General features: G+C 46.4%; 2 protein-coding genes and 1 long non-coding RNA gene across 11 annotated transcripts in view; 2 read left to right on the forward strand and 1 right to left on the reverse strand.

The window, feature by feature from the left end:
* Positions 1–16,494, forward strand: part of LOC127002349 (oplophorus-luciferin 2-monooxygenase non-catalytic subunit-like) — a 22,783-nt gene extending 6,289 nt beyond the window's left edge. The window contains exons 2-8 of one of the 9 annotated variants that reach the window (XM_050868229.1): positions 7,670–7,785; positions 8,018–8,175; positions 8,629–8,814; positions 10,900–11,035; positions 11,730–11,860; positions 14,089–15,713; positions 15,876–16,494. In XM_050868229.1, the coding sequence (XP_050724186.1) occupies positions 7,670–7,785; positions 8,018–8,175; positions 8,629–8,814; positions 10,900–11,035; positions 11,730–11,860; positions 14,089–14,363 (1,002 nt within the window). In that variant the 3' untranslated portion in view covers positions 14,364–15,713; positions 15,876–16,494. The remainder of the gene's footprint in view (positions 1–7,669; positions 7,786–8,017; positions 8,176–8,628; positions 8,815–10,899; positions 11,036–11,729; positions 11,861–14,088; positions 15,714–15,875) is intronic. The other 8 variants (XM_050868227.1, XM_050868228.1, XM_050868230.1 and 5 more) reach the window with 8 other exon arrangements.
* Positions 11,923–14,064, reverse strand: LOC127002369 (uncharacterized). The gene is made up of 3 exons (XR_007756096.1): positions 13,001–14,064; positions 12,741–12,843; positions 11,923–12,574 (listed from the first exon to the last, which is right to left on the reverse strand). It is a non-coding gene; the product is annotated as an uncharacterized LOC127002369 (long non-coding RNA).
* A 4,996-nt stretch (positions 16,495–21,490) lies between the features above and the next one.
* LOC127002345 (uncharacterized) overlaps positions 21,491–25,000 on the forward strand; it is a gene marked incomplete at its 3' end in the record, with an annotated part of 14,788 nt that continues 11,278 nt past the window's right edge. Inside the window, 1 exon segment of the mRNA XM_050868187.1 lies at positions 21,491–22,322. Within this exon segment, the coding sequence (XP_050724144.1) occupies positions 21,738–22,322 (585 nt within the window).

Raw genomic sequence — 25,000 nt, forward strand, 5'->3', positions numbered from 1 at the left:
GCCTTGTCAAATATGTGTTTCTAGGTTCAAGGTACAGAGGAAGGGTCAGCCTACCACCAGGGCCATAAAACTACCCCTGGAAATGCCCACAACTCCTACGAAAGCCTTGTGAAATAGGTGTTCTTGAATGACGAAACGACCCCGAGTAACCATGTCATATTCTAGCGAGTTGAATGGCACGTCGCGTTATCGTGGTTGTCGAGATAGCGGGAGGGACAGAACAACAATAAGGTTCGGAGGCGAGACCTTAGCCTGATAGCGTGGGAGCCGCCCACATGCCGCCGCCCACCCGCCTCAGACCTGGGACCTGCTGCACCTGACGGCGGGCCAGCAGGAAGTGGGGTTCAAACAAGCACACACACACACACACACACACACACACACACACACACACACACACACACACTTAAGGCTTCGGTGTAGGTCAATTAAAAGTGATTACCTAACCTAACCTAACCTAACCTAGCAAGAGAAGATGGCGCCACTATAAACACCTGCCTGCGCCAATACGGGGTGGGGCCGACTACCATCCAGGCCTCTCAAGCAAGCCTACTGGCGCTATAGGCCTAGACGTAAAAAAAAAACCTAACCTAACCTAACCTAACCTAACCTAACCTAAGCTTTTCTATCCTATCCGCTCCGACGTTTTCAAATTTTCACTCTCGTAACCCCGAGCATGGTACTCATATACCTGAACAACGATAACGCCCATGAACAATAAGTACTGGTACCAAATCAATAGTGTAAAAACAATAGTGAATAATGACTGAAAAGAAGCAACTGGAATATAAGAAAGTGTATCGGATTTGGATCGGCAAGATTTGGCCCTCCTCGAAGCGTATAGGGTTAAGATATCGGATTTGGATCGGCAAGATTTGGCCCCCCTCAAAGCGTATAGGGTTAAGATATCAGTTTGGATCGGCAAGATTTGGCCCCCCTCAAAGCGTATAGGGTTAAGATATCGGATTTGGATCGGCAAGATTTTGCCCCCCTCAAAGCGTATAGGGTTAAGATATCGGATTTGGATCGGCAAGATTTGGCCCCCCTCAAAGCGTATAGGGTTAAGATATCGGATTTGGATCGGCAAGATTTGGCCCTCCTCGAAGCGTATAGGGTTAAGATATCGGATTTGGATCGGCAAGATTTGGCCCCCCTCAAAGCGTATAGGGTTAAGATATCGGATTTGGATCGGCAAGATTTGGCCCCCCTCGAAGCGTATAGGGTTAAGATATCGGATTTGGATCGGCAAGATTTGGCCCCCCTCGGAGCGTATAGGGTTAAGATATCGGATTTGGATCGGCAAGATTTGGCCCTCCTCGAAGCGTATAGGGTTAAGATATCGGATTTGGATCGGCAAGATTTGGCCCCCCTCGAAGCGTATAGGGTTAAGATATCGGATTTGGATCGGCAAGATTTGGCCCCCCTCGGAGCGTATAGGGTTAAGATATCGGATTTGGATCGGCAAGATTTGGCCCCCCTCGGAGCGTATAGGGTTAAGATATCGGATTTGGATCGGCAAGATTTGGCCCTCCTCGAAGCGTATAGGGTTAAGATATCGGATTTGGATCGGCAAGATTTGGCCCCCCTCGGAGCGTATAGGGTTAAGATATCGGATTTGGATCGGCAAGATTTGGCCCCCCTCGAAGCGTATAGGGTTAAGATATCGGATTTGGATCGGCAAGATTTGGCCCCCCTCAAAGCGTATAGGGTTAAGATATCGGATTTGGATCGGCAAGATTTGGCCCTCCTCGAAGCGTATAGGGTTAAGATATCGGATTTGGATCGGCAAGATTTGTCCCCCCTCGAAGCGTATAGGGTTAAGATATCGGATTTGGATCGGCAAAGATTTGTCCCCCCTCGGAGCGTATAGGGTTAAGATATCGGATTTGGATCGGCAAGATTTGGCCCCCCTCGAAGCGTATAGGGTTAAGATATCGGATTTGGATCGGCAAGATTTGGCCCCCCTCGGAGCGTATAGGGTTAAGACATTTTGCCAAGTGTTCCATGCGCCAACTATTTATACCGACTCTTCAAAATTAGGCTCGAGAAGTCTCCAGAGATTTTAGTAATTAATTTTTTGTTGTGTTTTGTTTGTCAGAATTGAATTAAAAACTCCATTTGTCTGACGTAATATTTGTGGACGCAGAAATACCAGCTCGATTACGGTTCTTATAAAACAGATAAGATAGACTTGAAAAAGAGAACATAATACAAATATGATGTTTTGAACCACTAGAAGAGGAGTTCGTACTGACGGGAATGAATGAGCGTCCAACCCGCCTGCTCTCACGGGTAAAAAAATGTGATATGTTCTGTGTGATTCAGGATTTTAATTTACCAGGCTCCAAACATTATTGTAAACAGTAGTGATACATCTATTGTTTTACTGCCCTACGAACACGACAAAACAATCATTTCATTACGTTTCACACACAAATGAGAATAATTTTGACATCCCGTGTGACTGAGTTTTATCAAGAAGGACGTTAATGAGACGCCACCTGTCCTCGGTGCATACCTGAGCTACCTGGTGATGGTGGTGGTGATGCTGGTGGTGGTGGTGGTGGTGGTGATGCTGGTGGTGATGGTGGTGGTGGTGGTGGTGGACTAGTCTGCTAATGTTCGTTATAAACAGCATAAACAATCATTCATAAACACAAAAAACTCAAACATTTTCAGACTTTCAAGCATTAACTGAATTGTTCAAAGTTTGCCGATATCATAGGCAAAATATTCTTCATTGGGAAACACGTTGTTGGGTTCACACTGCTACGAGTCTGCACGTCTCCGGCGCGGACCGTCACAAGCAGGTCCGTGCCAGTACAGTCCGGTCCGCAGCCTGTCAGTGTTAGATAGTGTGAAAATGCTGGGGAGGCGGTGGCTGAATGGATAGCGTGACGGCGCCGCGTTCAGGATGACGCGAGTTCAATCCCCGCCCGGTGCCACCAAGCTGGGATTTTTCAGCCGCCGCCGAGTGGCTTAAAACTACCCACATGCTGTCCAGAAGACCACCCATCAACCCGGACTCTAGATTCTAGGATTAAAGATGAGCTCCGGGAGGGCAGCATGAGCCAATGCAAGATGGCGCCACTATAAACACTCGCCTGCGCCAGAACGGGCTGGGCCGACCATCAGGCCCCACCGGGAAGAAGCCTTGGGCCGACCATCAGGATCTACCGGGAATAAGCCTTGGGCCGACCATCAGGATCCACCGGGAAGAAGCCTTGGGCCGACCATCAGGATCCACCGGGAAGAAGCCTTGGGCCGACCATCAGGATCCACCGGGAAGAAGCCTTGGACCGACCATCAGGCCACACCGGGAAGAAGCCTTGGGCCGACCATCAGGCCACACCGGGAAGAAGCCTTGGACCGACCATCAGGCCACACCGGGAAGAAGCCTTGGACCGACCATCAGGCCACACCGGGAAGAAGCCTTGGACCGACCATCAGGCCACACCGGGAAGAAGCCTTGGGCCGACCATCAGGCCACACCGGGAAGAAGCCTTGGGCCGACCATCAGGCCACACCGGGAAGAAGCCTTGGGCCGACCATCAGGATCCACCGGGAAGAAGCCTTGGGCCGACCATCAGGATCCACCGGGAAGAAGCCTTGGGGCGACCATCAGGCCACACCGGGAAGAACCCTTGGGCCGACCATCAGGCCACACCGGGAAGAACCCTTGGGCCGACCATCAGGCCACACCGGGAAGAAGCCTTGGGCCGACCATCAGGATCCACCGGGAAGAAGCCTTGGGGCGACCATCAGGCCACACCGGGAAGAACCCTTGGGCCGACCATTAGTCCTCACTGGGAAGAAGCCTTGGGCCGACCATCAGGATCCACCGGGAAGAAGCCTTGGGCCGACCATCAGGATCCACCGGGAAGAAGCCTTGGACCGACCATCAGGATCCACCGGGAAGAAGCCTTGGGCCGACCATCAGGATCCACCGGGAAGAAGCCTTGGGCCGACCATCAGGCCACACCGGGAAGAAGCCTTGGGCCGACCATCAGGATCCACCGGGAAGAAGCCTTGGGCCGACCATCAGGATCCACCGGGAAGAAGCCAACCAGCGCAATAGGCCACGACGTAAAAAAACCCCAAAAATCAAGTCCTTAGCAGCATAGTCCGGCGATACGGGCGTGTGGCACATCACCAAGAAGGACCGGCCATGCTTATCGGGTTGTTTCCGTAAGAGGCAATCCCGAAACACTTGAAACACTTGAAACACTTTATTATGCTTACAAAAACAAGAATGGTTTTATAATAATGAGAAATGACTTTAGTGATCTGTAAGCAGGCCATTTAAAGCAGATAATTGCTTTTTGGGGCAACATGTTTGTAATTTATTTGGTTCGGTCGCCAATAGACATACATATGTAAAAAAAAAACATTACATAATACATATTTATCCCTCATAGAACACAATAGTCTACTTATATACATTAGATAGAGGTAGTTTTATCAATACTGAGAGAGAATATACTGCTTATCCTGTTTCTCCGAGCGGGGGAACCCAAGGGGACTCCAGTTAAAGGACAAGCTGGCCCTCCTGGATAGTACCGATAAGCCCAGTGACCCTTTCCAGCCCCTCGCCACTCCCTGGAAGACCCCAACAAGTCCAGCATCTTCACTCATCCCTATACTGTCCAAACCCCTTATGCAAGAGTTAACCAGCATCTTCACTCTTTCATCCCTATACTGTCCAAACCCCTTATGCAAGAGTTAACCAGCATCTTCACTCTTTCATCCCTATACTGTCCAAACCCCTTATGCAAGAGTTAACCAGCATCTTCACTCTTTCATCCCTTTACAGTCCAAACCCCTTATGCAAGAGTTAACCAGCATCTTCACTCTTTCATCCCTTTACTGTCCAAACCCCTTATGCAAGAGTTAACCAGCATCTTCACTCTTTCATCCCTATACTGTCCAAACCCCTTATGCAAGAGTTGACCAGCATCTTCACTCTTTCATCCCTATACTGTCCAAACCCCTTATGCAAGAGTTAACCAGCATCTTCACTCATCCCTATACTGTCCAAATCCCTTATGCAAGAGTTAACCAGCATCTTCACTCTTTCATCCCTATACTGTCCAAACCCCTTATGCAAGAGTTGACCAGCATCTTCACTCTTTCATCCCTATACTGTCCAAACCCCTTATGCAAGAGTTGACCAGCATCTTCACTCATCCCTATACTGTCCAAATCCCTTATGCAAGAGTTAACCAGCATCTTCACTCTTTCATCCCTATACTGTCCAAACCCCTTATGCAAGAGTTAACCAGCATCTTCACTCTTTCATCCCTATACTGTCCAAACCCCTTATGCAAGAGTTAACCAGCATCTTCACTCTTTCATCCCTATACTGTCCAAACCCCTTATGCAAGAGTTAACCAGCATCTTCACTCTTTCATCCCTATACTGTCCAAACCCCTTGTGCAAGAGTTAACCAGCATCTTCACTCTTTCATCCCTATACTGTCCAAACCCCTTATGCAAGAGTTAACCAGCATCTTCACTCTTTCATCCCTATACTGTCCAAACCCCTTATGCAGGAGTTAACCAGCATCTTCACTCTTTCATCCCTATACTGTCCAAACCCCTTATGCAAGAGTTAACCAGCATCTTCACTCTTTCATCCCTATACTGTCCAAACCCCTTATGCAAGAGTTAACCAGCATCTTCACTCTTTCATCCCTATACTGTCCAAACCCCTTGTGCAAGAGTTAACCAGCATCTTCACTCTTTCATCCCTATACTGTCCAAACCCCTTATGCAAGAGTTAACCAGCATCTTCACTCTTTCATCCCTATACTGTCCAAACCCCTTATGCAGGAGTTAACCAGCATCTTCACTCTTTCATCCCTATACTGTCCAAACCCCTTATGCAAGAGTTAACCAGCATCTTCACTCTTTCATCCCTATACTGTCCAAACCCCTTATGCAAGAGTTAACCAGCATCTTCACTCTTTCATCCCTATACTGTCCAAACCCCTTTTGCAAGAGTTAACCAGCATCTTCACTCTTTCATCCCTATACTGTCCAAACCCCTTATGCAAGAGTTAACCAGCATCTTCACTCTTTCATCCCTATACTGTCCAAACCCCTTATGCAAGAGTTAACCAGCATCTTCACTCTTTCATCCCTATACTGTCCAAACCCCTTATGCAAGAGTTAACCAGCATCTTCACTCTTTCATCTCTATACTGTCCAAACCCCTTATGCAAGAGTTAACCAGCATCTTCACTCTTTAATCCCTATACTGTCCAGACCCCTTATGCAAGAGTTAACCAGCATCTTCACTCTTTCATCCCTATACTGTCCAAACACCTTATGCAAGAGTTAACCAGCATCTTCACTCTTTCATCCCTATACTGTCCAAACCCCTTATGCAAGAGTTAACCAGCATCTTCACTCTTTCATCCTTATACTGTCCAAACCCCTTGTGCAAGAGTTAACCAGCATCTTCACTCTTTCATCCCTATACTGTCCAAACCCCTTATGCAAGAGTTAACCAGCATCTTCACTCTTTCATCCCTATACTGTCCAAACCCCTTATGCAAGAGTTAACCAGCACCTTCACTCTTTCATCTCTATACTGTCCAAACCCCGTATGCAAGAGTTAACCAGCATCTTCACTCTTTCATCCCTATACTGTCCAAACCCCTTATGCAAGAGTTAACCAGCATCTTCACTCTTTCATCCCTATACTGTCCAAACCCCTTATGCAAAAGTTAACCAGCATCTTCAGTCTTTCATCCCTATACTGTCCAAACCCCTTATGCAAGAGTTAACCAGCATCTTCACTCTTTCATCCCTCCCGCTGGTAAACTCTGAAACAACCTTCCTTCATCTGTATTTCCTCCTGCCTACGACTTGAACTCTTTCAAGAGGAGGGTATCAGGACACCTCTCCTCCCGAAATTGACCTCTCTTTCGGCCACCTCTTTGGATTCTTTTTAGGAGCAGCGAGTAGCGGGCTTTTTTTTATTACTATTGTTTCCGTTTTTTGTGCCCTTGAGCTGTCTCCTTTGTTGTAAAAAAAATAAAAAATCGCCCCACCAGCCTTTTTGTGGCGTATACATGGAGGTGGTGATCGAGATAACAGGAACAAAGATACAATAGAGGACCCCGATGGTTGGTTTTGCGAGGCTTGAACAACGAGGAGGGTGAGTTGGGGATGACTTAGACGTACAGGATGGCAACACTTAATCATATAAAGTCAAGGGTCACACTACCACCAGGGTCATAAAACTACCCCTGGAAATGCCCACAACTCCTACGAAAGCCTTGTCAAATAGGTGTTTCTAGGTTCACGGTACAGGGGAAGGGTCACACTACCACCAGGGTCATAAAACTACCCCTGGAAATGCCCACAACTCCTACGAAAGCCTTGTCAAATAGGTGTTTCTAGGTTCACGGTACAGAAGAAGGGTCACACTACCACCAGGGTCATAAAACTGCCCCTGGAAATGCCCACAACTCCTACGAAAGCCTTGTCAAATAGGTATTCTTGGGCTACGAAATGTCTCCTAATACGATAACTCTCACCTGCAAATGTCTGTAGAAGGATGGCCGCGATCTTGTTGTGGGAGGCGTCAAACATATCTAACAAGGGCAACTCTTTTTACGCCATGAACTCTTAATGATATCGATGTATTTCCAAATTTTCAGTGTCAGTGCTTGAACGAAACTGCCGCTGAGTTGATCTGTGGACCCGAACTACTGACATGCTCCCAGCTAACCGAAGTTATGTGCCTCACCGCGTACCCCGTCAACCCCTATCACAGGTGGGTAGCCGGGTGGAACAGCGAGGCTTCCCACCCCTAGGAATAACGCAGCCACGGAATCGGACATTATGTGTGATTATATTAAGTATGGAAATATTGACCGTATAAATGTGTATGTGTGTGTGTGTGTGTGTGTGTGTGTGTGTGTGTGTGTGTGTGTTTACTGGCAATACTACTACTACTACTACTACTACTAATTGTGTGTGTGTGTGTGTGTTTGTTTGGCCGGCAGACTGGTGGTTCAGAACACTGCCCTGGATTGCAAGTTGGAGAAGGACCTCTGGGGGCCGCTGATGTTCAAGGAAATCGTCATAACCAACAATCACTTCCAGGCAGTGGACAACCATGCCTTCCAGCCCTTCAGCGGCACCCTGATGGCCCTTGACCTAGGTACGCGGGAACACAGGCGGGGAATGGTCATCTCTCTCTCTCTCTCTCTTATAGGATGGGAGTCGGTATCTGCCCCTTCCTTTTGGCTGTAAATATGTCAATAAACTTTTCAAATCAAATAAAAAATCTCTCTCTCTCTGGCATAAAACTCAAATGTAGACAAGTAAATTCAGACTGCACCAAATTTTTCTTCACCAACGCTGTAGTGCGAGAATGGAATAAGCTTCCTGCCTTCCTTCAGTGGTCCAGTGTAACACGATTGACTCCTTCAAAAACAAGCTCGACCGTCACTTCCTTCAACTTAATATTAACTTGAGTAGAAATGCAACGTTTTGGAGCCATCTTCACCAAACTGTAGCAGCCACTGTTTGGTCCACTCCTGAAGCTCGGTGATGTCTTCTTGTATAGGAAATTCACATCCATTGGGTAAACACATGTCTTACGCCCCAACAGAAGGGAACTCGCTTAAGGATGTCTACTACTCTACCATGAACGATACGCCGCTGCTCAAATTGCTCTCGCTGCGTAACAACATCATCGAGTTTCTGCCCGGGTACATGGCGATGGAGCTGCCCTTGCTGGAAATGTTTGACGCCTCCTACAACAAGATAGCGGCCATCCTTCCCCAGACATTTGCAGGTGAGAGAAATTGCAGAGGAGAGTTGTCGTGAGCGAGTGAGAAGGAGAGCTTTGGGTCGACCCTTCGTATGTTTTCAGACAGATTGCAGCAAGACCTCAACCTAAATCCATAATATTCTACCCCACAACCTAGATTGCAAGTAGCGTAGGTTAACAATGGAGTAACGCAACAGTTAATGTCCACATGACAGGTGGAGTGAGGTGCGGGTGCAGTAAGGTGACAGATTACTGGTGCCGTGCCTAGTACCGCCGGTAAAGCGAGGATCAGGCCTCCACCTGTGCCGCTGAAACTACACCTCACCCATCTTGAGTATTAGGGGGGATCCTGAGGCTGCTCTGTGTAGGCCACTCGTCCTCTTCCAGTCTCCTTGTGTTCTTATGTTCTTATGTTCTTATGTAATGAAGTCTTTTTCCCCGAGCCTTCATCTATTCTGTCCTGTCCCACCACACGTAGATTACCAGTAGTAGCGGTAGTAAACAGACACCCTCGCCATAGACTGATAGGTCTTCTAGTGTCTGTTCTTCCTATGTATTCCTATGTATTTCTATGTATTAGGAGACATTCCACCGCCCAAGAACACATATTTGACAAGGCTTTCGTAGGAGTTGTGGGCATTTCCAGGGGTAGTTCTATGACCCTGGTGGTAGTGTGACGCTTCTTCTGTACCATGAACCTAGAAACACATATTTGACAAGGCTTTCGTAGGAGTTGTGGGCATTTCCAGAGTTAGTTCTGTGACCCTGGTGGTAGTGTGACCCTTCTTCTGTACCGTGAACCTAGAAACACATATTTGACAAGGCTTTCGTAGGAGTTGTGGGCATTTCCAGAGGTAGTTCTATGACCCTGGTGGTAGTGTGACCCTTCTTCTGTACCGTGAACCTAGAAACACATATTTGACAAGGCTTTCGTAGGAGTTGTGGGCATTTCCAGGGGTAGTTCTATGACCCTGGTGGTAGTGTGACCCTTCTTCTGTACCATGAACCTAGAAACACATATTTGACAAGGCTTTCGTAGGAGTTGTGGGCATTTCCAGGGGTAGTTTTATGACCCTGGTGGTAGTGTGACCCTTCCTCTGTACCGTGAACCTAGAAACACATATTTGACAAGGCTTTCGTAGGAGTTGTGGGCATTTCCAGAGGTAGTTCTATGACCCTGGTGGTAGTGTGACCCTTCTTCTGTACCGTGAACCTGAAGAAACACTCATTAGAACCTGACTGACCCCATATTTGACCTTTACATATAGGTGGTGTGAGAGTTGCCAGATTGTCGTACTCAGAGCATAGTATTTCCCGGTGTCTGACGCCTAACTACTGCCAAGAAACATCAGGAATTAACTATTTAAACGATAATTATAAGTGAATCTCCTTATTGGGGTCCACGAGACAGTTTTGGGGTAGGAAGTCGGGAAATATAAGCGGCTGAGTACGATAATCTGGCAACGTTACCCCTTTCCCCATTGTTGCCAGATGTCGTACTCAGAATCTTATATTTACCGACTTCCGAGCCAAAAACAGTCTCGTGGACCCCATTAAGGAGATTCACTTATAATTATCGTTAAAATAGTTAATTCCTGATGTTTCTTGGCAATAGTTAAGCGTCAGAAACCGGGAAATACTATGCTCTGAGTACGACAATCTGGCATCACGCAACGTTGCCAGATTATCGTACTCAGCTGATTATATTTCCCGACTTCCGAGCCAAAACTGTTTTCTGGGCTCCAATAACGAAACAAATTTATAGTTATCGTTAAAAAGTTAGATTCTGATGTTTCTCGGCAATAGTTAGGCGTCAGAAACCGGGAAATACGAGACTGAGTACGATAATCTGGCATGCGTGGGGGGGTAGGGGGTGGAAACGGGGTGATTTTGTGCAATGTTGCTAAATTGTCGTACTCAGCCGCTTATATTTCCCGACTTCCTACCCCCAAACTGTCTTCTGGGCTCCAATAACGAAACAAATTTATAGTTATCGTTAAAAAGAGTTAGATTCTGATGTTTCTTGGCAATAGTTAGGCGTCAGAATCCGGGAAATACGAGACTCTGAGTACGATAATCTTGCAACGTTACCCCTTTCCCATGTTCCAGGAATGCCCAAGCTACAGATGATCGACTTATCCAACAACGCCATTAGCAAGGTGTCAGCCAGCGCCTTCACCATCATTGAGCACGCCGCCAAAAAGCTGTACATCAACCTCGCCCACAACGTCATAACCTCCATCGAGTACGATCTCCGTTGATGCCATTAACCCAACGTTGCCAAGTTATCGTACACTGAACATTGCATTTATCATCTTTAAGCTCCAAGACTGTCGTAACAACACAAATAACGATAGGAAATTAAAGTTAGCGTTAAAACTGTTAAATATGGATGGGTTTTGTTCTCTTTAGCCAGAGTTATCGGTCAGAAACTACAGAAATGCAATGCGCTGAGTACGATAATTTGACAACGCTGCACTAACCCCTTGAAATATTGCTTCGATATATACTCCGATACAAAGCTTATGTTATAGCTTGTGTGGCTTATCTAATGTTTCTCTCTCTCTCTCTCTCTCTCTCTCTCTCTCTCTCTCTCTCTCTCTCTCTCTCTCTCTCTCTCTCTCTCTCTCTCTCTCTCTCTCTCTCTCTCTCTCTCTCTCTCTCTCTCTCTCTCTCTCTCTCTCTCTCTCTCTCTCTCAACAATAAACTATCAATCAATCAATCTCTCTCTCTCTCTCTCTCTCTCTCTCTCTCTCTCTCTCTCTCTCTCTCTCTCTCTCTCTCTCTCTCTCTCTCTCTGTCTGTCTGTCTGTCTGTCTCTGTCTCTCTCTCTCTCTCTCTCTCTCTCTCTCTCTCTCTCTCTCTCTCTCTCTCTCTCTCTCTCTCTCTCTCTCTCTCTCTCTCTCTCTCTCCCTGTGTGTGTGTGTGTGTGTTTACAGGCCGGGGATGCTGGAGGGGGTACGAGAGTGCATGATTGACTTACAAGATAACCACCTCAGCCTCCTCTCGGAAAAGGTGTTTAGGCCTATCATCGATTTCACGGCAGGCTCAGCAACGTTCCTGACATCGGGTAAGCTCCCCACACGCCTGTATACTCTCCACGCATATGTATATATCGCTATACTTATTCTCTCCTCGCCCTGATGAACACTACCAAAGTCTATATATACCAAGTCATGTCACGCGCAGAAGGCGGTTTTGGGGCGGAGCAGCGGGATGACGTCACTTGGAGCCAAAACAGAAAATACCCGGCAGTTCAGGGGTGACTAAAGTTGGGGCCGTGTGTGCACTCTGGATGTGCATTCTCGCCTTCTTTCACAGCGCGTTCAGGCAAGCCACTGACGAGAAAATATGTCTTTTTATTGTGCTATTGCGTGACTGTAATTCCAATGCCTACAAACGGCGGTGTGGGGTGTGAGGGAGGGCATGTTGAAGTGATTGATTTAAATTAGTCCGCCTTTCCTCGTTTTCTCTAAATCCCTGTTTCTACATTCTCTAGTTTGGCTCCAAGCAACGTCACGCATAAACCACGCCTCCTCGGCCGTGTCTCCTCCCACAAACCTGCGCGTGGCTTGACTCGGTGTATATAGACTTTGGATGTCCCCTTTGCACTGTTAAATATACCTCTACTCTCCTCGCCCTGATGAACACTACAGGTCGAATTATGAGATATTTCGCAGCCCAAGAACACATATTTGACAAGGCTTTCGTAGGAGTTGTGGGCATTTCCAGGGGTAGTTTTATGACCCTGGTGGTAGTCTGACCCTTCCTCTGTACCGTGAACCTAAAGAAACACACATTAGAACCCAAATGATCCCTTCTTTGACCATTAGAAATACTGATGTGCCCAAGAACACCTATTTGACAAGGCTTTCGTAGGAGTTGTGGGCATTTCCAGGGGTAGTTTTATGACCCTGGTGGTAGTCTGACCCTTCCTCTGTACCGTGAACCTAGAAACACATATTTGACAAGGCTTTCGTAGGAGTTGTGGGCATTTCCAGGAGTAGTTTTATGACCCTGGTGGTAGTCTGACCCTTCCTCTGTACCGTGAACCTAGAAACACATTAGAACCCAAATGATCCTTCTTTTTTTTTTAAAAAAACTGATGTGCCCCTAACTATTTGACAAGGCTTTCGTAGGAGTTGTGGGCATTTCCAGGAGTAGTTTTATGACCCTGGTGGTAGTCTGACCCTTCCTCTGTACCGTGAACCTAGAAACACATATTTGACAAGGCTTTCGTAGGAGTTGTGGGCATTTCCAGGAGTAGTTTTATGACCCTGGTGGTAGTCTGACCCTTCCTCTGTACCGTGAACCTAGAAACACATATTTGACAAGGCTTTCGTAGGAGTTGTGGGCATTTCCAGGGTAGTTTTATGACCCTGGTGGTAGTCTGACCCTTCCTCTGTACCGTGAACCTAGAAACACATATTTGACAAGGCTTTCGTAGGAGTTGTGGGCATTTCCAGGGGTAGTTTTATGACCCTGGTGGTAGTCTGACCCTTCCTCTGTACCGTGAACCTAGAAACACATATTTGACAAGGCTTTCGTAGGAGTTGTGGGCATTTCCAGGAGTAGTTTTATGACCCTGGTGGTAGTGTGACCCTTCCTCTGTACCGTGAACCTAGAAACACATATTTGACAAGGCTTTCGTAGGAGTTGTGGGCATTTCCAGGGGTAGTTTTATGACCCTGGTGGTAGTCTGACCCTTCCTCTGTACCGTGAACCTAAAGAAACACACATTAGAACCCAAATGATCCCTTCTTTGACCTTTAGAAATACTGATGTGGGAAGCGATTGCGTCTTATAAAACCAATCACAGTAGAAGAATCCTTACCTCTCTTTGGACGGGTCTGACTCTCTTCACGGCCCCTCTCGTGTCTTGTTCTCCCTCACAGTAGTCAAGCGTCGCTCCATCCCAGTGTTCAGAGTTTCATGTTGCCACCAGCCAGTTATTTGACCTTCCAGACACGAAACTCTTGCACATGTTACACGGGAAAAGCTAAATAGAGTTCCCGGATAGCATGGTCCAAGGCTACCTCTCGTTTTGCGCGTTTGAATCACTTTTCGGGAGATTGTGAAGTTAGATTCTGTAGCTCAATCTTCCTTTTGTAGTTTCTTAATCCACACCGTTTGCTAATGTTAAAGCGATCCACGAGAGTATCAAAACACCTCTCTCCCGAAATTGATCTCTCTTTCGGCCACCTCTCTGGATTCTTTATTTTAGATTAGATTTCATTGTCCGCCGCACACACACACACACACACACACACACTTAACACACTCCTCCTTCCCCTCCAGACAACCCACTGCTTTGCGACTCCCGGTTCTGCTGGATCGCGACCAACGAGACAGTCGGGGACACGTTCGGTACGGTGTTGTGTCCGAACCTTGGGAACGAATCTTTGGATGTCTTGGAGCCCACGTGCATTGTCCCAGCCACCATCCCACCGACCCGCCGCCTGGGGAACACACGGAGGACGCCCCATGCCCGCTCTAATCATCTCTCCACCAAGAAAAGGAATCCGCGCCCTGAACCCACGAAGCTCCGAGACCCGCCCAGCTCTCTGTCCTAATGCCCAGTGCAACGTTGCCAAATTATCGTACACTGAACATTGGATTTGTCATATTTAGGCTCCAAGACTGTCATAACCACAACAGTAACGATAGGAAATTAAAGTTTTAGCGTTGAAACCTCGCTCACAACGTCATAACCTCCATCGAGTACGATCTCCGTTGATGCCATTAACCCAACGTTGCCAAATTATCGTACACTGAACATTGCATTTATCATATTTAGGCTCCAAGACTGTCGTAACCACACCAATAACGATAGGAAATTAAAGTTTTAGCGTTGAAACCTCGCCCACAACGTCATAACCTCCATCGAGTACGATAACCGTTTGGTGCCATTAACCCAACGTTGCCAAGTTATCGTACACTGAACATTGCATTTATATCATATTTAGGCTCCAAGACTGTCATAACCACACCATTAACGATAGGAAATTAAAGTTATAGCGTTAAAACATCGCCCACAACGTTATAACCTCCATCGAGTACGATCTCCGTTGGTGCCACTAACCCAACGTTGCCAAGTTATCGTACACTGAACATTGCATTTATATCATATTTAGGCTCAAAGACTGTCGTAACAACACAAATAACGATAGGAAATCAAATTTAGCGTTAAAACTGTTAAATAACGATGGATTTCGTTCTCTTTAGCTAGAGTTATCGGTCAGAAACTACAGAAATGCAATGCGCTGAGTACGATAATCTCCCTCCTACCACCACCACCACCACCACCACCGTTGCCAGATTGTCGTACTCAGAGCATAGTATCTACCTGTTTCTGACGCCTAACTATTGCCAAGAAACATCAGAATCTAACTCTTTTAACGATAACTATAAATATGTTTCGTTATTGGAGCCCAGAAGACAGTTTGGGGGCACCGTTGCCATATATCGTACTCAGATCATAGTATATACCTGTTTCTGACGCCTAACTATTGCTAAGAAACATCAGGAATTAACTATTTTAACGAGAATTATAAGTGAATCTCCTTATTGGGGTCCAGGAGACAGTTTTTGGCTCGGAAGTCGGTAAATATAAAAGACTGAGTACGACAATCTGGCAAAGTTGTTTGGGGGTAGGATGTCGAGAAATATAATCAGCTGAGTACGATAATCTGGCAATGTTGTTTGGGGGTAGGACGTCGAGAAATATAATCAGCTGAGTACGATAATCTGGCAACGTTGTTTGGGGGTAGGAAGTCGGGAAATATAATCAGCTGAGTACGATAATCTGGCAACGTTGTTTGAGGGTAGGACGTCGAGCTGAGTACGATAATCTGGCAACGTTGTTTGGGGGTAGGACGTCAAGCTGAGTACGATAATCTGGCAATGTTGTTTGGGGGTAGGACGTCGAGCTGAGTACGATAATCTGGCAACGTTGTTTGGGGGTAGGAAGCCGGGAAATATAACCGGCTGAGTACGATAATCTGGCAACGTTGTTTGGGGGTAGGAAGCCGGGAAATATAACCGGCTGAGTACGATAATCTGGCAACGTTGTTTGGGGGTAGGAGGTCGGGAAATATAGTCAGCTGAGTACGATAATCTGGCAACGTTGTTTGGGGGTAGGAGGTCGGGAAATATAGTCAGCTGAGTACGATAATCTGGCAACGTTGTTTGGGGGTAGGACGTCGAGCTGAGTACGATAATCTGGCAACGTTGTTTGGGGGTAGGAAGTCGGGAAATATAACCGGCTGAGTACGATAATCTGGCAACGTTGACCTTCACCACTACCAAACACAACAACAAACAGTATTAATTACAACAAGAACATTAATAACACTAGTAATTATCATACTCACAACAATAATAATACATGTTCCTTACTTGTATAATCGCGCTCTGTCCTGCCTTGGGGTTGAGATGGCATGCTCAACGTTGCCAAATTATCGTACTCAGAACATCGCAATTATCAGTTCTAGGGAGCGAAACTTTCCTACCCACACAGATAACGAAATTCCAGTTAAAGTTATCGTTAAAATCATTACTTATTGGTGTCTGTTTGCGATAGCTGTGAGTCAGAAACCGGGAAATACGATGTGCAGAGTGGCTGAGTACGATAATTTGGTAACGCTGGGCATGCTCCTCTCTTCTAAATTGTCGTTTTCTTGCAACAATAAACTATCAATCAATTTCTGTTTCTATCTGCGGGTTGTCCTGGTGAGTGGATCCCGGTACAGCGCTTACTGGGACAACCGGGGCAGTAACTCCACCTTGCAAGACCACACCTCAATCCACTTAACCTGGTACCAGTGTGGACCATGTTTCTTAATGGTCCCTCTAAGCGAGAAAAATGAGAAAAAATCAGCCCTCACACAAACCATTTCATAATATATATCAAAGCATTTGTGATCAGATTATGTATCATCTATTTTGGGGGTTTATATCATGGCACAAATTTGGTCCGTCGCTGCTACACGGTAAAGCCACAAATTTGGCCCGTCACTGCTACACGGTAAAGCCACAAATTTGGCCCGTCGCTGCTACACGGTAAAGCCACAAATTTGGCCTGTCGCTGCTACACGGTAAAGCCACAAATTTGGCCCGTCGCTGCTACACGGTAAAGCCACAAATTTGGCCCGTCGCTGCTACACGGTAAAGCCACAAATTTGGCCCATCGCTGCTACACGGTAAAGCCACAAATTTGGCCCGTCGCTGCTACACGGTAAAGCCACAAATTTGGCCCGTCGCTGCTACCGGGTTAAGTGTATCCTATGTTTTTTTAGTAAAGTTTAAAGTATGTGATTGTCATTAGTGAACTCATTAAAGAAAACAGTTAGGCGTGAGTTTTATTTATACAAAACAACGACTTTGTTCCTGAAAGCTCAGTAGCATCAATCCTGCCTGTCCCAGAAAAGTGAAGCCAGTTTGCCCGCGCTGGTCAACGGTAAGATGGCCGCTCCAACCCTTAGTATCAGGAGCTTAATTAAAAGTTTGTATCAAAATGTTTCGCTATCTGTTAAGGTACTACAACTATTTTCTTGCTTATAGACTTAGATGTTTTTATCATTATTTCAAGTACTTTTGAAATTAATATTTAATTGTATCAAAACAAGTACTCACGCGCTAATGTGGGTATTTTCAGTGGGATGACTTACATGTTAGCTATACAAATATACGCGCGTGCAATAACGACCATTTTTCAAGTAACCCAAACCCTGATCTTATATCTTTTTGTGGATAATAAATATTGATACCACAACTAATAACACCCGATTCATTAGTTAACAAATATACGCACACACATCAACGACCATTTTTCAAGTAACCCAAACCCTGATCTTATATCTTTTTGTGGATAATAAATATTGATACCACAACTAATAACACCTGATTTATTAGTTAACTGCAAAGTACATAGTTATAAGTACCCTTTTATGCAATCATCCATTCTAAATTTAACAAGAGAAATCGTAAGTAGGTCTGGTTCATATTTACTGGCCACTGAAATTAATAAGATTGGTGACTGTTCCCTACTTTAATATTACTTGCTAATTTATAAGTTATCTCTGTAGCATCATACTTAAACCGTACCTGGAAATATGTCTCAGCAAATGCTTTAACTAACAGACATAGGTGGTTTTCCTGATATTAGTTACGGTGGGGGATATGTCTGTTTGGTTGCAATAACCCACCAACCACTGAAATAACTAACTTACAAATACCCCCCCTGCCCTAAATTGTAGCTTGACACTCTTTCTCTGAACAGTTTTTCTAGTTATACAAATACCAGTAACACCATTAGAAGGATATACCAGGTTCCTCTATCCTTTACTTAACGAGTGAGTGGAGGCGGCTTGCATCGTCAGAAGGATATACCAGGTTCCTCTATCCTTTACTTAACGAGTGAGTGGAGGCGGCCTGCATCGTCAGAAGGATATACCAGGTTCCTCTATCCTTTACTTAACGAGTGAGTGGAGGCGGCCTGCATCGTCAGAAGGATATACCAGGTTCCTCTATCCTTTACTTAACGAGTGAGTGGAGGCGGCCTGCATCGCCCTTGTCTAAGCTTACGCCGGAAATACCTGGCTCACAGCGTAATGACCTCCTTAATTTCTACGCAACAAATCCTCCAGTATCTTATTTACACACTTTGAGAGGTGGGAATGCCTTGGAATATACTTAACTATTCCTCTGCCTTTCGACTACCTGCACATTTAATATTGGAACAGACTAAGTAGGGCGCAGCCAGGTCAGGGCTAGGCCTAGGTGAGGCTGGGAGCGGCCGACACCTGCTTCTTGCCAGTCCCAAGATGGTGGACTCTACTTCATATTTTCCCACCGCGCGTCGCTGCCTCCTAATCCTACCTCTATGGTGTGGGAGATTAAGTACGATGTCGGTGATGCAAGCCTGGCCATTCCTACGACAAGCTCATATTACATCGCTATCTTCCGTTGCGCGCGCATGTGTTTAGCTCACCACTCCTTATGTTATGTTCTTATGTTATGTTCTTGTTAATGTGTAATGTGAGGGGCAGATCATCAGAACGGCCAGGCCTGCATCATCGACACGGTAGTCTTCTTCCAAGCTGACCTGGGGTGTGGTGTCATCTGCCGTCCGGTATCGAGAGACATCCCCCCTTAATGGGCTATCACACTGGGCAACCTCTCCGTGGATCTTCAGTCAAACCACGATTTCCGCTGGCGTGGTTCTCATATTTCCGTGGTTTTCTGACGCGTCCACGATCTTCCAAAACTACGGTAGAGTTCACTGAAGGACGGGGGTATCACTCACCATCATCATCATCAGCAATAACAAGAAACATATGACAACCACACTAGCGGGAATCGTGGTTTGACTGAAGATCACGGAAACTTTGCCCAGTGTAATTGTTCCTTAACGTGTCCACGATCTTTCAAAGCTACGGTAGAGTTCACTGAAGGACGGGGGTATCACTCACCATCATCATCATCAGCAATAACAAGAAACATATGACAACCACGCCAGCGGGAATCGTGGTTTGACTGAAGATCACGGAAACTTTGCCCAGTGTAACAGGCCCTTAAACTTAGCATCACGGAACCCAGAATTTGCTACCGTAGAGCAACTTAGTGTAGCATCTAAGTGTAAAAAAAGTACCAAGGAGGGCGTAAACAGCGATGCTAAGCTTATTAGGTCACAAGAAGAAGAAGAATGATAGTTGATATCCTAGTTATATTTATAAGACCATAAGAGCGTAAGGAGGCCGGTTGGGGTATGCAAGGCAGCTCCCGTACACTCCACCCCGCCTTACCTCACCATCCACGGCCTTATCTAACCTCTTCTTGAATGTATCTATGGCACTGGCACCCACAACATGGCCCCCAAGCCTGTTCCACTCCTCCACCACTCTACTGGTGAGCCAATTCTTGCCTATGTCTTTGTTGAATCTGAATTTGTCTAACTTAAAACCATTGCCACGCGTCCTGCCTGGTTCTTTAACTACCAAAATCTTATTGACATCCCCTTTATTAAAACCCTTCATCCATTTATAGACTTCGATCAAGTTCCTCACCCCCTTCCAAGTTTTTCACCCCTTCCAAGTTCCTCACCCCCTTCCAAGTTCCTCACCCCCTTCCAAGTTCCTCACCCCTTCCAAGTTCCTCACCCCTTCCAAGTTCCTCACCCCCTTCCAAGTTCCTCACCCCCTTCCAAGTTCCTCACCCCCTTCCAAGCTTCTCACCCCTTCCAAGTTCCTCACCCCCTTCCAAGTTTTTCACCCCTTCCAAGTTCCTCACCCCTTCCAAGTTCCTCACCCCTTCCAAGTTTCTCACCCCTTCCAAGCTTCTCACCCCTTCCAAGCTTCTCACCCCTTCCAAGCTTCTCACCCCTTCCAAGCTTCTCACCCCTTCCAAGTTCCTCACCCCTTCCAAGTTCCTCACCCCCTTCCAAGTTCCTCACCCCTTCCAAGTTCCTCACCCCTTCCAAGTTCCTCACCCCTTCCAAGTTCCTCACCCCCTTCCAAGTTCCTCACCCCTTCCAATTTCCTCACCCCTTCCAAGTTCCTCACCCTTCCAAGTTCCTCACCCCTTCCAAGTTCCTCACCCCTTCCAAGTTCCTCACCCCTTCCAAGTTCCTCACCCCTTCCAAGTTTCTCACCCCTTCCAAGTTCCTCACCCCTTCCAAGTTCCTCACCCCTTCCAAGCTTCTCACCCCTTCCAAGTTCCTCACCCCTTCCAAGTTCCTCACCCCTTCCAAGTTCCTCACCCCTTCCAAGTTCCTCACCCCCTTCCAAGTTCCTCACCCCTTCCAAGTTCCTCACCCCTTCCAAGTTCCTCACCCCTTCCAAGTTCCTCACCCCTTCCAAGTTCCTCACCCCCGGCCAAGATACTCACCCCTTCCAAGTTCCTCACCCCTTCCAAGTTCTCACCTTCCAAGTTCCTCACCCCCTTCCAAGTTCCTCACCCCTTCCAAGTTCCTCACCCCTTCCAAGTTCCTCACCCCTTCCAAATTTCTCACATGCGTCAACATATGTTTTTATAATGAAATAACTAACCTTGGGTGGGACAGATCTCGACAAGGATTCGACAAAGGACAGGGTACGGTGTCGAAATTCATTATGTATTCAGGATGGGATGTCTCACGATACCCGGATATCCCATGACACCACACCGGGGCTAAGGAGATCGACACAGCGCCCCCAGTAGAATGCCAATCATCCTCTCTTTACACTCGCCTCGTCCTTCAACACACACACACACACACACACACACACACACACACACACACACACACACACACGGAAGATAGCGGTGTGCCAGTGTGTCGTCATAATAGGAAGGTTTGCATCAACACCGACATAGTATTCTTGTTTCACACTGACCCGGAGCTTAGAGAGACGCAGAGCCCCACCAGAATGCCAATCATCCTCTCTACGCCTCCTTGTCCTTCAACACACACACACACACACACACACACACACACACACAGTCACCCTGCACCACCCCAGCACATACATTCATAGCCACACACACACACACACACACACACATACACACAGCAAGGTAAGTTCTCCAGCTGTAAGGCGGTTCATCATGGGGCGCCAGAGCGTTATCAATCTGGAGTATGAAAACATTTGCAACCCTGCCGGTATGTATGTGTGTGTGTGTGTGTGTGTGTGTGTGTGACAGGTACAAAAGCGCGGCCACTCCCCCGCCTGGCTCACTTCTGTCCCCATCGCCCGCTGCTCTCACTACGGCCGGTCAGGAGGCGCCTCAGAGTTCACTGCGCGGTAGCTTCTGATACGCTACTGACATGAACAAATGAAGTCAAAAGATATCGTTTTATATATTGAAAATAATACAAAAGTGATTAGTGAATGACGCGCGTATGTGACCCCCAAAGAAATTTAAATATATTGCAATCATATAATATTACCATCAACGGATTATAAAATATGCAAGTGATATGTCTAGTCCTCGTGATAGTGTTCGCTGGTCAGGCCTGCCACGGTTTCCAAGGACCGTCTTACACAATCGGTCGGGCACGCCGCGGTTCGACCCTGAGGGACTATCCGGGGCACAGGAAACTCGATACTAACCGTTTGAAAAAGCTGAACAAAGGGATAAAAAGGAAGGATTTCAGTGACGAACAGGGCGACCTCCAGCCATTTACCGGAGTGTTACACAACCTCGCGGACACACCATCTTCTGTGCGGACGTCCTCTCACTCACGCGACGGACTCCCCATCGTAAAATCAAGCAGCGTTCCTTTGTACCTGACGCCACCCAAACCTCCAGCCGCCCCCCGCCGCCTCCTGCACCCCCCTGCGAGGAATAGCGGGGTCGAGGAGGAGGTCACGAGGGCTCCCTGGCCACACATAAAACCTTCATCTCCATTCCACTTTCCTGTAGACCTGGATGAAGGAAAGCCGTGTAGGAATTCACCGCCGGGGATGGTTGACAGCGTCCCTACAGCTCCCCCCCAGGTGTGCGATCTCTGCCCCAGTGAACAGGGGATGAACCCTCTGGACCCCTGCACGGTGCGTATGGCTCCTCCCACGACCGAGTACAGCTAGGTCGGTATTATAAAACACCTCCGATTCTCACATCAGCTACTTATTAAGGTCAAAGATGGGGTCAGTCGGGTTCTAATTGGTGTTTCTTGAGGTTCACGGTACAGAGGAAGGGTCACACTACCACCAGGGTCATAGAACTACTCCTGGAAATGCCCACAACTCCTACGAAAGCCTTGTCAAATATGTGTTTCTAGGTTCACGGTACAGAGGAAGGGTCACACTACCATCAGGGTCATAAAACTACTCCTGGAAATGCCCACAACTCCTACGAAAGCTTTGTCAAATATGTGTTTCTAGGTTCACGGTACAGAGGAAGGGTTACACTACCACCAGGGTCATAAAACTACTCCTGGAAATGCTCACAACTCCTACGAAAGCCTTGTCAAATATGTGTTTCTAGGTTCACGGTACAGAGGAAGGGTCACACTACCACCAGGGTCATAAAACTACTCCTGGAAATGCCCACAACTCCTACGAAAGCCTTGTCAAATATGTGTTTCTAGGTTCACGGTACAGAGGAAGGGTCACACTACCATCAGGGTCATAAAACTCCCTCAAACTATATTTAGCATTAGTTAGACCTCATCTTGACTATGCGGTTCAGTTCTGGTCACCTTACTATAGAATGGATATCAGAGTGTTAGAATCGGTGCAGAGGAGGATGACTATTTACATAGATTTACATAGAAAATCAGACCACACAGACCCCATGGTCCAGACTTGGTGGTCTGTCCTTAAACCTAAGTGATTTTACATTAATCAGAAGACTCCAAAACGTTGCATTTCTGCTCTAGTTGATATTAAGTTGAAGGAAGTGACGGTCGAGCTTATTTTTGAAGGAGTCAATCGTGTTACACTGGACCACTGACGGTGGAAGCTTATTCCATTCTCGCACTACAACGTTGGTGAAGAAAAATTTGGTGCAATCTGAATTTACTTGTCTGCATCTGAGTTTTACGCCATTGTTCCTCGTGCGCAGACTGTCATCGATCATAAACAATGTTGATCTGTCTACATTCGTGAAACCATTAAGTATTTTAAAACATTCGATCAATTTTCCTCGGAGGCGACGTTTCTCAAGAGAGAACATGTTAAGGATAGAAAGCCTTTCTTCGTAGGATTTGTTGCGCAAGGAAGGGATCATTTTCGTTGCCCGACGCTGAACACCTTCTAATTTAGCAATATCCTTTGCATGGTGGGGGGACCAAAACTGTACCGCATATTCCAAGTGGGGTCTGACTAAACTGTTGTAGAGCGGGAGTATTACATCTTTATTCTTGAATACAAAGTTTCTTTTAATGAAGCCCAACATTCTGTTCGCTTTATTTGCTGCATCGATACATTGCTGTGAGAATTTGAGGTTTGACGCGATTTTGACCCCCAAGTCTTTGACGCATTGAACGCTTTTGAGTTTAACGCCGCGCATTTCGTATTCGAACTTCTTATTCCTCGTTCCAACTTGAAGGACCTGGGTTGATAAACTTGCCATACGAGGAAAGACTCAAACAGTTAAACTTGCATTCTCCAGCAAGGCGAAGGGTGCGTGGAGACATGATCGAGGTTTATAAATGGATGAAGGGCTTTAATAAGGGAGACATTCATAAGGTTTTGTTGGTAAGAGAACCGGGTAGGACACGAAGTAACGGGTTTAAACTGGATAAATTCAGATTCAACAGGGACATAGGCAAAAATTGGTTTACTAACAGGGTGGTGGATGAGTGGAATAGGCTTAGCAGTCATGTGGTGAGTGCCAATACAATTGTCACATTCAAAAATAGACTAGATAAATTCATGGACAGCGATATTAGGTGGGGTTAGATACACGGGAGCTTAGGGTCAAAGGAGCTGCCTCGTAAAGGCCTACCGGCCTCTTGCAGACTCCTGCGTTCTTATGTTCTTATGTTCTTATAAAACTACTCCTGGAAATGCTCACAACTCCTACGAAAGCCTTGTCAAATAGGTGTTCTTGGTTGGCGAAAGGTCTTTTAATACGACTCCTGGGACCATATTCTCAAACGCTTACACACACTCACAAGGGTTTTCGAAGGGGTATTGGGCATTTCCAGAGGTACATTTATGACCCTGGTGGTAGTTTGACCCCTCGTCTGTACTTTGAACGTGAAACACACCCATGAAAACACGATTAAACTCCATCTTAGCCCAAAGTAATAAATTATATGAGAGTGGAAGCGTTTGAGAATAGCGACCTCATTCTTGTCAGGTTCTCTTGTACGATGTATTTTGCTGTTTTACATATTTCTTCAGGCATTTCACTTTCTCACTTTCTACTCAAGCTCATCCCTTTACTGTCCAAACCCCTTATGCAAGAGTTAACCAGCATCTTCACTCTTTCATCCCTATACTGTCCAAACCCCTTATGCAAGAGTTAACCAGCATCTTCACTCTTTCATCCCTATACTGTCCAAACCCCTTATGCAAGAGTTAACCAGCATCTTCACTCTTTCATCCCTTTACTGTCCAAACCCCTTATGCAAGAGTTAACCAGCATCTTCACTCTTTCATCCCTATACTGTCCAAACCCCTTATGCAAGAGTTAACCAGCATCTTCACTCTTTCATCCCTATACTGTCCAAACCCCTTATGCAAGAGTTAACCAGCATCTTCACTCTTTCATCCCTATA

The sequence above is a fragment of the Eriocheir sinensis genome, chromosome 23, assembly GCF_024679095.1.
Source record: "Eriocheir sinensis breed Jianghai 21 chromosome 23, ASM2467909v1, whole genome shotgun sequence".
Lineage (NCBI taxonomy): Eukaryota > Metazoa > Arthropoda > Malacostraca > Decapoda > Varunidae > Eriocheir > Eriocheir sinensis.